The sequence below is a fragment of the Thunnus thynnus genome, chromosome 13 (assembly GCF_963924715.1).
Source record: "Thunnus thynnus chromosome 13, fThuThy2.1, whole genome shotgun sequence".
Classification (NCBI taxonomy): Eukaryota; Metazoa; Chordata; class Actinopteri; order Scombriformes; family Scombridae; genus Thunnus; species Thunnus thynnus.
In genome coordinates, this window is record NC_089529.1 from 6,673,410 (window position 1) to 6,686,461 (window position 13,052).

At 43.1% G+C, this 13,052-nt stretch overlaps 1 protein-coding gene across 3 annotated transcripts in view; it reads left to right on the forward strand.

The window, feature by feature from the left end:
- LOC137195272 (E3 ubiquitin-protein ligase RNF43) overlaps positions 1–13,052 on the forward strand; it is an 89,409-nt gene that overhangs the window by 48,062 nt on the left and 28,295 nt on the right. For 2 of the 3 annotated variants that reach the window (XM_067607497.1, XM_067607499.1), the window contains exon 2: positions 10,534–10,647. In XM_067607497.1, coding sequence (XP_067463598.1) covers positions 10,534–10,647 — 114 coding nt within the window. The remainder of the gene's footprint in view (positions 1–10,533; positions 10,648–13,052) is intronic. The other variant, XM_067607500.1, reaches the window with a different exon arrangement.

Below are 13,052 nucleotides of genomic sequence, written 5' to 3' on the forward strand. Positions count from 1 at the left end.
ACATCTTAAGGCATTTAAATTTGGGTGCTACCACTTTGTCTTTTTAGTTTCATGCAGCAGTTTTATTTTGGAATACAACCCTCTTGCAGTTGGTTTGAACTGATCTACAGTCAGACATGTATCTTCAGTGAAGGTCTGGCACCAGTTGCTATGTGTGAAATGTTTCCTCCAGAACAACGACAGCATCACTTTATGTTTAAATAAGCGTGGGCTCATTGCATTTGGTCACGTGTTTTTAGCTGTGTTAGCACTGTGGCTGGAGGGATGGTACGTTAGTTGGATTGTCATGTCATTTTGTACATACATTCGTGGTCCCCAGAGGATGAATCCTAATCACTTTGGTGATCCCCTTATTTTTCTACTAGTGCCACTATGTGATTGATATTTATGGTTTGATGACTGTTTGATGGATTGCTGTGAGATTTGGTACAGACATTTATGTTCCTCTCAGGATGAATTGTAGTTACTCAGGTGATCTTCTGACTTTAATTTGGGTTGAAATTTTAGTTTGTCCAATTCTTCAGTTTATCAACAAAGACCTGCAAAAACTAATGGCATCCCCTTTTTACTTTGAGTTTAGTGCTAATTGGTTAAAATACTAACACACAAAGATGGTGATAATAGTTAACATTATACCTGCCAAACATTAGCAGCTTAGCATGTTATCATGCTGATGTTTGCATTTAGCTCAAAGCTCCGCTATTCCTAAATGCAGCCTCAATGAGCTGCTAGCAAGGCTGACCTGAAGTCTTGTTCTCTGTCACAGCACAAGGCACACGGTTGTGCCTTTTGTCACATATTTTGTCATTTTGACTCAGAAGATGCTTGTTTTCTGCCACAGTACTCTATTGAAGCACAAGTACTTTTCCTCTGCTAAACTCTCACTCCTGCTGAGATATTCATACTGTAGGAGAATGTGCTAATGTAAATGTAAAGATAACAGCAGAGATATTACCTTTTCCATGCAATGAAATATATCACTAATAGGATATCACTAAATAATCATGCTTTTGTTGCTATTAGCTACCAGGCATAAACAAACCTCTTGCAGTACACAGTAGGCGCTAATGTTTGATCAGCTTGAACATGTGAGTGAATTGAGCATTACATTTTTTTTGCATTTTGTCATTTGGCTTTTATCCAAAGCAACTTATAAGCGAGACAATCAAGCGTCACAGAACAGTGACTCTGAAAGAGCCGTGATGCAAACTCTCAAGTAGCCGACCAGGTACAAGTGCAACGAGAAAGAGCGCTAGACAGAAGGGGTTTTTGATTGTTTTTTAATATATAAAGTAAGAAACAACAGGGAGTAGACAAGTGCATAAGAAATAACAATAAGCAACAAGAAAGAAGTGCAACAATCACCAAAAAGTGTTGAGGTGTTCACGGAAGAGCTGAGTTTTCCGGCATTTCTCGAATGCAGACAGGGAGCCAGCAGACTGTGTGGAGCTGGGTAGCTCATCCCACCATCGCCGAACCACAAATGAGAAGAGTCTGGATAGTGATTTCGTACCAGGCAGTGATGGTATTACCAGATGTCCTTCATTTGCAGGCCGAATAAAGCTTACTAATATAAAGCTTATTTAGAAAATGAATGAACTCTGAAATGAATGCAATTTCACAATCATAAGCTAAAAAATACCAAAGTAAAATGTAATTACTGACTTCAAAAGTACCTCAAAAGCGTAATCATGCACAGTACTCAGGGTTCATAACAGACAGCTCTCTTACTTTCTTTTACTTGTTTGCTGTCTGTTTCTCTTTGAATTCTCCTACATACTTTACTAATTTATGATATGATAGTATCAAATCATAATGTTATTGTTGCTTTGAGCTATCCAACTAAGTAGCGAGAACAACCAAGCATGAACAAACCACTTATAATACTCAGTAGGTGACGGCCTGTACTACTTGAACATGTGAGTTAATTGAGCATTAAATTACTAATGTGAAGTTTATTTAATCTACAAAATGTGTAATCTGATCAAAATGTCTGAAATGGATGTGGTTTGTCATGAGCCCAAAAACACTAAAGTAAAGTGAAATTACTGAATTCAAAACCCCTTCAAAGTCAATAACAATCTTCTCTTATTGTCCGTCTTCCCACGTCTCTCTTTCTCCTATAATTTAAAATTCCTTTCGGTGAACACCCTTCCTCACTCTTATGGCTAATCTCTTTCCACATAGATGACCTTAAGTTCTTAACCTTAAATGATTGACAAGTTGAAAAGTGTGGGTTTTCTCTCCGACTGATGTTATGGAACCTGAGAGAGCTGGTGAGTCGTCCTGCGGGCCAGGGACGGGCCGGAGGAAGCCTGGAGGACGTGTGGATGTGGCCCCCGTGTCTACAGGGAAGAAGGATCACTGCAATACTAACAAACTGCTGGGTTACCAAGCCACTGACTTGTTATGACAGGGAAGTGCTGTGTTTATGTTTAAGTCAGAGCTTTGAAATGTATAGCGTAGCGCTGGCCCCAGGCTGATGGAGTGGCACTAGTTGTTGGTGGTGTGCATGCTTAGGTGTGTATATATGTAAGCACGTGCATTTGTGTTAGTATGACCACAGAACTTGTGCAGGAAATGTGGAAAGGGCACCGGCCTCCATCTTTGAGCTGTTTCCACGGTGATCCCAGTGCAACTAACCAGCAACCGACTAAGTTCTCTTGCCCCTGCCGTCATTATAGGGCAGCATGTGACTGTATTCCAGCAGTACAAACACTTGCTAAGCCAACACTGATTTTATTTGTAAAAAGGCAAATAGATTGTTTAGATTAGATTAGAAGCTCAGAAGTTTTAATGGTAACAAGTCTGTTGAAATTGTTCTGTATACGTGTATTGAGTCAGTTTTATTATTCACTATGATCTGTTGGTTTGCTAATCTCAGTGTGAAAAACAAAGACTTGCTGGGAAAAATTGTGAACGTGTGCCATAAAGTTACAGTTACAGGCGTAAATTTAAATGATCTTTACCACCTCTACCAGGTCAGAGCCACACAGAAAGCACAGGTCATCTTACTGGACTCCCATATATGAAGTCTTTTATTCCATCAGCTATTGGCTTTTTAAACAAAATGGGACTGTGAGAATCTGTGGATGTGATACAGTCCCCCACTTTTCTGTCTTACTGCTTCTTCTGATGGTTCTGGTGTCAAGGACAACAGTGATTGTGTATATATATTTTATGGATTCCATTTTTACTTCTGCCAAATTGCCCCTTGGGGACATTAAAGCTTTACTCTACTATAACCTACTTTGCCTGTTGAGTGGCTCTAAGTGCCTTGTCACCATACACAGAGAGAGAGAGTGGTCATTCTGCTATGATTTACTGTATGCCAGTGGTTCAGAGCAGCAGCCATAACAATAACAAAAACTAAAAATGCGTAACGAGTTTTGTGGCTGAGTGTCAGTCTGGAGATTTGCAACTACACAGAAGTCTTATGTGCAATCCCCTTTAGCTGGCAGGACAGTATTAACTATGGTAGGTTTGTTGCAACATCCATAAATTTAAGTTTGTTCTCTTATAAATGTCAAACTCTGTCTCTGCGTTTGTTTGTTTTTTGCCATTTCATTGGGTACATTTTGCAATAAGGCGAATTTGTAAACTATAACCACACATTCTGTAACGGTTTTCTGTGTATGTGGGACTATTGTCACACTTTGGGCTTTAGACTTTAAATGCAGGTCAGGGTGTGTCCCTCTCATTGTCCATTCATCCTTTGGATCTAAATCCAAATCCTGTCTGACTACCATTTGTTGAAAATAGTATAATTGCTTATAGTAGCTATAATAGAGGGACATAACTTTAAGAGTGAAGAATATAACTTTAGTACATGGATTAGAGACCAATTTAGTAAAGCTGCTCTAATGTAGGGCATTGTAACTCCACCACTGAGCTCTAAAATTAATTATTTTCATTTGCTTTCACGCATGCCTGAATGAAAATCTGCCGCAGTGATCAAAGCATAGGTGCGGTGTTCAAAGTTCATCCAGGTTGAACTTTTGAGCTGCATGTTGTGATGATGAAACTCTTGCACATTTACTAGAAACAAGCTAATGAGGATGGCACAGAAAAATGGGATATGGATCAATTTGTCTGAGTTAAAAAAAAAACATCCCATTAAAGTCTGTTCAAATATCTTGGCACATCAGAAAAAAGCAAACATTCATTCCCTCATCTGGCATTCTGGCGGCAACATTCATGCTCACTCCTCAGCTTCCTTTCTTTAAGACCAACTCCTCTTCCCTCTCCAGGTTCTTTCTCCTCTGTCTAATCCCTTTTATAGAGCAGAGAGACAGTCTGACGGGCCTGGAGTTGGGGGGGAAGCACTGCTACTTAAAGAAAGCGCCCGGGCAAATTTGGGGCTGGTGGTAATTATTTGGGCCTCATTATGGGATCACGTTTCCCCAAGTCATTCTCTGTGGTAAGCGTTACTGGATATGGGGCTGACACTGTCAATAAAGCGGGGGGAAAGATGACACGCCTTTTGTTTTGACAGGACCAAAGCAGTAATGCCTCCTGTTCGTTTGCATTTGCAAAGAGAAGAGAAATAGAAGGCCTCAGAGCCCACTTTTCCAGATGCTCCGACAGAGAAAGACCCTCTGCTCCGCTGCTCCCCCGGCACCGGGCAATCCGGCGTCACTCTCATATCAGCCTTTCATGAAAATCTACTTAGTGTAGGTTCATGAGATACAAGTCTGTTTGATTGAGGAGTGTGGTATGAGGAGTGTGTATCTGTGTCATCTGTGGCACTGAGAGCTGGACCACAGTGTGTTGTGTAGAAGCCAGCGCTGCCTGATTATTGGTCCAAGGACGGATATGAGCCTCAGTGCCTTGGCTTTCAGCGCAGAGATTTAGACACACACTCCTGCACCCAGCGCTGAGTAACTCCCCTGCAGGACCACTGAGGGACTTTTTGAAACAGAAGATCAGTAGACACATGCTCATGCACACATATGTTCACATGCAAGCACATGCTCATGTGCCTCTAGCAACAGTACATAGCTGCGCTCTCACTCATTAACCTGCACAATTACACAGACTGTACTGTACCTGATGTTGGGTAGACTAGCTAGCTGATGCATTTCCAAGCTGGCGTTGTCGCTAGAGATAGGAAGCAAAGGGTCAGGGTCTCAACCTGTCCTGTCACCCTGGGGTCTCTCATCCCTTAAAAAAAACACACACACACACACACACACACAAAGTCAAATCTTAGCAGGGATCAACAGTAAGTGTTGCCCAGTAACCCGGGCAACCAGTTTCAGATCTCTTTCATCTATTACATGCGGTCTTGTTGCTCCTTTTGGCAACCGCTTTTCTTGCGCTTAAAACAAACATTGTACCATCTGCCCTTGTTGTTGAAGCTTCTGCCAATTTCAATAAGAGAAAGTTTTGATTCACACCTTCAGTGAGGCTAAATCATTTTTTGAAACTCATGCAAATTAAATGTTTAATGTCATATTTACCAGTAATGTAAATTATGGGAACCATTCTGTTAACTTTGGCAACCAAAATCTGCATCCTGGTTGCCAACCTGATCACCATTTCTAAAACTTACTGCTGCGAGACATGCTGACTCCTTTCTCACTCCTGGCCCAGTACATGAGTGTGTGTGGGCGTGTGTGTGTGTGTGTGTGTGCATGTGTGTGTGTGCGTGTGTGTGTGCCCACAGAACAGGTGGGTGTTTAATGGTGGAGTTTCAAAAGAAAACGAGACACTTCATTGGATTTAGAGCCCAGACGTGGGAGGCTGAGTCACTCACTGAAGAAGTGGGTCAGAACCCAGGCAACAGATAGTATTTACAAGGTGTGTGTGTGTGTGTGTGTGTGTGTGTGTGTGTGTGTGTGTGTGTATGTGCAAGCTTGCATGTGGCAGGGTTGATTGAATTCTTCCCTGATATGCTTTAACCTGGCAGGCTTTCCAGGCCTTGGGGCAGAGCTCCATTGAAGAAGCCTTTTCCCTTCCTCACTCTCAGTCTTGATTTATTGGATAGAATACACACATACGTCGCAGATACATCTCTTTTATCTCCTTCTAAACTAATCTGCTTCATTTTGATAATTTTGCATATAGCATTTCATCCAATAATTCCTCAGAAGCCCAGTGACCCATGCAGTTGGTAATTGAGTGGTGGAGCTTGATGAGAGGTGCAAGCTCTTTTTACTCCCCCCCCCCCCCCACCTCTAACACACACTGACATAACTGCCTGGGCCTGGTTCCCTGCTGGCAGCAGATGAACTAGAAAGCTCTCTTGCTGATTATTGGCAGATGAAAAAAGAAGATCCGCAGGGCTAAGCGAGGGGAAAAAAATATTATTGACTTCTCACCGCAGCTACTATTTATTTTCCCCTTTTTCTGTCCGTGTATTTGTTTTTGAGGCTGTTAGATTCTTGCCTTGGAATATTTTTGGGGTAGTCTTTGATTGAGCTGGAAAGGAATGCCTTTAATCGTGGCTACAAAGGAACCGAGGGACATGTCCCCGTCAGTTTTGCAACAGATCTAGACAGATGAGGAGGAGGCGGAACGGAGGAGTGAGCATTGTTAACAGTCTGTGGGGAACTGTTTGCGTGCCCTGTGGTTTCTAGTCCCTGTGAAATGGAGACTCAGTGATTTGGTTTCCCAGGCCCCTTTTTCTCAGGGCCGCACAAAAACCAAATGAAGACGTTTCAGTCTGTCCTGGTTGCCATTTATAGCTCAGCGGCAGCGTGTTTCTAAGTGGTAGATGGCACTGATGGTGGCACATGGAGAGTGTTCACAGCCATCTGATTGTAAGTGGTGTGGGCATATCTAAAATAGAAGATAATGCTTAGTCTTGTCAACGATGCAAAACATAGACACTGTGACCAACGAGGTGGTTGCCCTCAGAGCCTCGGAGAGCTAGAGGAAACTTAAACCTAGTCGCTCCTTTCCGAGCCTGTTTGGCTCCGCTTTGGGATTATTATCTGCTTTATTAAGTATGGTTGCACAACCCCATGCATCAACATGTTTCACAGCAAGAACCAAACATGATCAAGGGCGTCTGAAGATTTAAATAAGCGTTGTAATCTGGCAATAAAAAGGTTCTCATAACCGAATGCACTGTAGCTCTTTTTCAACATTTCCCACAAACCTATAGCAAAAAAGAGCAGAGGTCATGGCATCAGTGAAGTAGTGTCATTAAAGGATCTTTTTGAATTTTCTTTCTTTTTCTTAGTTAAGGGCCAAGTTCAACTGTAGGCCTCTAATTTGGGCCTAGTAAATGTGGACTGGTAGAGGCAGCTGGCAGCGCAGCATGCAGGCCAGGCCATGCACTTCCTTCGTGAACACGGGTTGCCATTCAGCTGACATGCAACGGTCTGAAAACATCATGCAGGGCAAAATTCTCAACCGAGTGTATTTGTTTTCAATGTTCACCTTCAGATTTAGCTGGACAGAGATGTGTTTCCAAGATGCTTTGGTCTCTGTGTTTGAGTGCATCACCTTGTCTTCCTAATCTACTCTATAGGTCATTACTGCACCTCTCATATGGCATATGTGTAGGTTTCCCAACTAGTTTCATCATTAGTGTTGGTGTAACCTGTGCCAACACTTATAGATATTGTATTCTCCATTTGTGGTATGTGAATCCACCACACTATACAACCACTATACACAGGATGCTTTACCCCCCTGCTTACCCCCATCTCTCATTTTCTTTCATCTTCATGCCCCCGCTCCGGTTTATTTTCTCCTCTTTCTCCTGTCTGCTTTCTTTCTCCCCTCCCTCTCTCTCTCTTTCTGACAGACATGCACCAGCCCTTTGCAGCACATTACGTCAATTCCCCTGGACCGGGGTGCCAGCTGTTGATGTCACCCTTGGGTCTTTTTAATTTAGGGATTTCCGCTGGGTGAGATGAGGGGGAGCCCCATGACCTCAGCCCACAGCCACATGAAGAGGCCCACCACCGGGGCAGAACCAGTCCGGGGACTGGCCTGTATAGGGCAGGGCAGGGCATGGCATGGCAGGGTGGGACCGCTCCGCTGGGGTGTGGGTGAGCGCGGAAGCCGGGTGCTGCAGGGTGATCTGTAAGCTGTAACGAGGACTAATCTGGGAGCACTGCGTTGTGACGGGTGCCCTTATTGATGTCATGTGAGCGAATTAGTGATCCGCAGGGGTGTTTTAGGAGTGGTTTGCTCCCTCCTGGACTGCCGTGCAATTCTTCATACCCGTGACAGCATGTCTGTGACTTGCAAACACTGCTGCTATCCCTTGAGCTCTTAAATGCAGCCTTTCAGCAGCTACGAATTTCCTCCCTTTCAGAGGGGATCAAATGTTCCTACCAAAGACTATCTCTCATTCTTTCAGTCCTCAAGGCTCTGAGTGGGAGTGAACATTGCCATCCATGTAATTGATTTTCTAGGGTGCCAAAGTTTTTCCTCTTGATATCAACAGCTTTAAGAAGGAAACGCCTTCATTTAACAGATAAAAGCTTCTATCAAAAGCAACTGTTGTTCTCAAATGGTGTGAAAACCAGCTTTAGAATCTTTCTCTAGACTATCTCTTTTAAAAGGTTTTCTTGAACATTTTTTCTTCTCATTCTTCTCGGTTCTGGTCCAATTTTTTGATATCTTTATGGTCACATACTATCGGTTACATGTTGTGTTTTTGGTCCATATGGATTAACACAATTTACTGAATAGATGGTCAAGTTAAGTCAGTTTTACTGTATCTTTATAGCCCAATATTATAAATCAGAAATTTGACTCTAGGGTCTGCACAACATACAACACGCTCTATCTTAAGACCTTCCATTCGGATAAGGAAAAACCCTTCAATGGAGAAAAAAATGGCAGAAACCTCAGGAACCTCTTCCGACAGATAGATGTCAGTGTTACAGTATCTGTCTCTTAAGTCTCATTGGTTTACAGCCAGCCCATTCTCATTCCCAGGGCATCAAATACCAACGCTTTGTCATGCCCCTCGACGTCTGATACCGACATACAAGGCACTCTTTAGCGTCTGTATGAGATGCGCCGGGCTTTCAACTAACTCCAATGTAAACCCATCTGCTTATATTAGTTGCCATGAGACCAATGACATCTATATAAGGTGACATTTCCTTGTTAGGAGGAGGTGGGTTGGATGGATGTCTAGATAATTAGGAGGCAAAAAGTGGACTTTGCTGCAGGAGACCACTGTTCGCCTCCTGCTTCCAACCACGACTTGGGACATTTTTCTCGTGGTGTTTACTGTTGCCATGACAACGTTTCAAGTGATCATTTTAACCCAAACCACAAATTCCCCAAACCTAACCAAGTGGTTTTTGTGCCTCCTGGACTGCTTAACCAAGTGGTTTTTGTGCCTCCTGGACTGCTTAACCAAGTGATTTTTGTGCCTAAACCAGTTGCTATGAGTGTGTAATATTGGCGTGAATGGGTCTACATTGGATTTAGTTGAAAGCCCGGTGCGTCGCTATACAGACGCCAATGGTCACCTTGTGCGTCTGTATGAGACGCCAGAGGGGTGTGACGAAGCGTTGGTATTTTACGAGCTGGGATGAGAACGTGTTGTTACAGCTGAAGCTTTTTATTGTACTGGTTCTTTTTGGTCTTAAGAATCCATTAGTGTGACTATTTTTGGAAATAGAGTTCTCTCTTGTCTGCATATGTTTTGTGAAAGTCATTGCTGTTATTGTAAAAAAAAAATCAAATCCCTGAAATATTCTGTATTTTTACAATATGACAAATGTCACATTTTAAAAATTGTTTTCAGACTCATTCACATTTCATTTTTTGCCTTGTGGAGTTTTCTTGTAAACAATCAAAAGTTATGTTTGCATTAAGTGTTACTCACCAAAGCACACTGTGTGTATCCTTGAGGTCTAACAAAAGTGTTGAATGTATTTCCTTTCTAGTCAAACGTTTGCACAGCTGACTTAGAGTGTTTTAAATCCTGCATTGTTTGCATCCATGTTAGTCTTGCATAGCCAGACCTAATTCCACAGTGCTTTGCCGGCACTGGAGAAAGGTCCGGCTGCACCCACTATCATTCTGCTATCGGAGATTTTAGCTTGTTTGTATTTCTTTTAATCAATCACAATCGTGTTGGATGGCGCTAAGCCCAGGATGCAGCTATGGTGCCTTTGCAAAGTATTGTGAAACCACCGACAGGAACATGTGTTGCATCACCTGTGATGCATACACGCGTGCACAAGACAAAGAAAATGAGTTCCCGCTTATAGAAAAACTGCTCCACAGCACTACTAGAGGTCAGAAACTCCACACGGTACCTTTAATCTCAGGAGCTGTTGATGTGCTGTTTGTGTAACTTAACATTCACACTCCTTGCACTTTTCATAGCACAGCTTAAAACCCCAGTTGGCACTGCAAAAAAAAAAAAAAAAAAAAAAGTATTCCTCAAAAATGTATTCCACTCAACTCCCCAAGCTGAAAAATAACACCACCAGAAACATCTGTGTTGTTTTAAATTTCTGATCTTTACAAGTGATTATTTTCCTTTAGCTTCTATTTTCCTAAAGCTTTTATTCTAAAGGTTTAACCTCTTTCTCTCTCTTGCAGTATCACCCTCTGTCTCTGTGCAATACAAGTGAGGATGAACGACAAGAGAGTGACTTCATCACCATTGTCAAACTGGAGCACAAGGTACATCCCTGTCTGCCGCTGCTCGATAAGGTAGAGATCACACAAACACACACACACACACACACACACACACACACACACACACACACACACGCTGTTAAAAATGCTTCACGCGTTTCTCCCGGTTGAACTCTTGGAGAAACTTCCCCCTGTGTGACCCCTTCCCCTTTCAGACATGGCAGCAGACAGATAAACCATCTTGCCATCTTGTCCTCTCTCCAGAACCCCTTCCGCTCTTGGACTTAGACTTTAAAGAGAAGACGGTTTAGAGGGAATTATTTGGCAGGAGCGTAATGTTTTGTTCGGGATGGTGATCTTTCAGAGTGAGGGGTTGGACAGGAGGGGGTGGGCTTAGCTCAGCGCTGCTATGTAGCAAGTGGCAGTGAGCCCTGGCTTTGGATGTAAGGCTTTCAAGCCCCAGCTGTCACTGGTCCGATCCCAGCCAGCTAGCCAGCCAGCCAGCCAGAACCAGACACTCGGTGCTCTCCATTTCTGCTTCCCTCTAATATGAGCGCAGCCAGAGCTCCATAGATTCCACCCACAATGGTTTAGATGTATGTGCAACTGCTATGGAGTTGACCTAAATCTCCCATGTGTTTAAGTATTCTACCATACATACTGGCTGGCATGTCCTAACTTTAAAGCAGCGTGATTTAAAACTGTTGCTATTTTTTCCCCGTTTTTCAAGTGGTGACAAATTAGCAGGCAGGAGTTTAGGCGACTGCCTTTTTTTAGCCTGTGTTTTCTTTTCCCCTAATTTCAAGCCATGTTTAGGAGCTGCCCACCGTGGCGACGATGTAGAGACATTCCCACACATTTCCCCGCTCCTTTCCTCCTCCTCCTGTTTGCTCCCTCAGTGGGAACCAAACCGAGTGGGCGAAAGCGGGAAAAAGAGGGGTGTCACTCGATGCTGACTCCAGAAACAGTTTTGATTAAAGCCTTAATGGCAACACCGTGTTGTCCCATAAACAAAACACGGTCTCTCCCTCATGCAAAAGTACCCTCGGACAAAAGGCTGTTGCTTCCGAGTGCTTCCTCCCTCCCTGCAGATCGCCTTTGAAATCAGGAGAAGTGAAGGAGCGAGGAGGAGGGGGGAGGAGGAGGAGGAGAAGGAGGGGGAGGAGGAGGAGGAGGAGGAGGGGGTCTTTCTTGCTGTTTTGGTCGTCTGGAAAGTATGTGTTGCAATAAACTCCACTCCAGCCACCTGCATCCTCGCTTCCTTAGTGAGATTCAAAGCTTTTGGTCGTGGTGGATTTATTGGGGATTCATCGTGCAGCTGCTGAGGAGTTTGCTCTCGGCCGTTTGAAGAGGATGAATCAGATGGTTTGGATGTGCCGTGCTGGGTCCGCCGTGGTCTCTGGATGGGACTTGTTTACAGTTTAGTCTGACTGTAACCCGCCCCACTGATCTATAGATACTCCGACAGGCCACAGAGGGCTCATGTTACACCACACACACTCAGAATAGACTGTAAACCAAACAAAGCGAAGCTCAAAACCTTGAAGGATAGCGTTTCATTGTTGTCCTTTGTTTTTATTTTGGTTTTTAGAGGTTCTTATCCTCAGCGACATCACAAACGTGACGGATGTGCCAGATTCCTTTGCTGATTCGCAGTGATTTGCGATGTCTCTCTAATACTCTTTGTTTTACTGAAAGGGTCTAACAGCATCTCTGAACAGCTCGGAAAGTTAAAGTTAAGAGTAAGTGTCTCTGCTGCACACAAACATTGATTTAACAGTGTGCGACATCTTCTCATTAATAGAAAAACATGTCAAACACTTTCTCTGGATGCCCTTAATAAGAAGTCGTGCATTGAGGCTTTAAGCATCGCCCTCTCCTGGTACACTCAGCACTGCTGGCCACCTCTCATCCACACTCACACACTTGCATGAAAGTACAGCTCTCGATCTCGTTTAAATGAGCATGAATCACATGTTGTAGGGCTATACTGTGAATATTTCTGATGTCCTGATAATGGATAAATGTCCACAAATTTGCTTTGAAGTCAATTTAAAAAGAAAAAAAAAAAAAAAAAACGCTCCGTATAACTGCAGATCTTGCCTTATAATTATCACATTATGAGTTTTCTTCAGTGTCAAAGTAATTCAGTGACAGCTGTCTGTCCATCACAGTGCAAACAGCAACTGCTAATAGTTGATGCGGCATGACTTTTTACCAGAATGTAAACAAATGCATCCAAATCTTAAAACAAAAACGTGTCCCCAATAAAAGAATAACAATAGAAATGACAAAATCCAATAATGTGATGTTTTTTGTTTCACATTACTAAGGCGCATAATGTCCTGTCAACTCACATCCCTGGAGCACTGATTATTGGTATTTCTAAGTAGCCCAACCTATTCTGATGGCTGTCAGTGACTCTGCTAAAAGCCTGTGAATAAAGGGATTGAAAATCCAGCTAAAGAAAGCCTAGC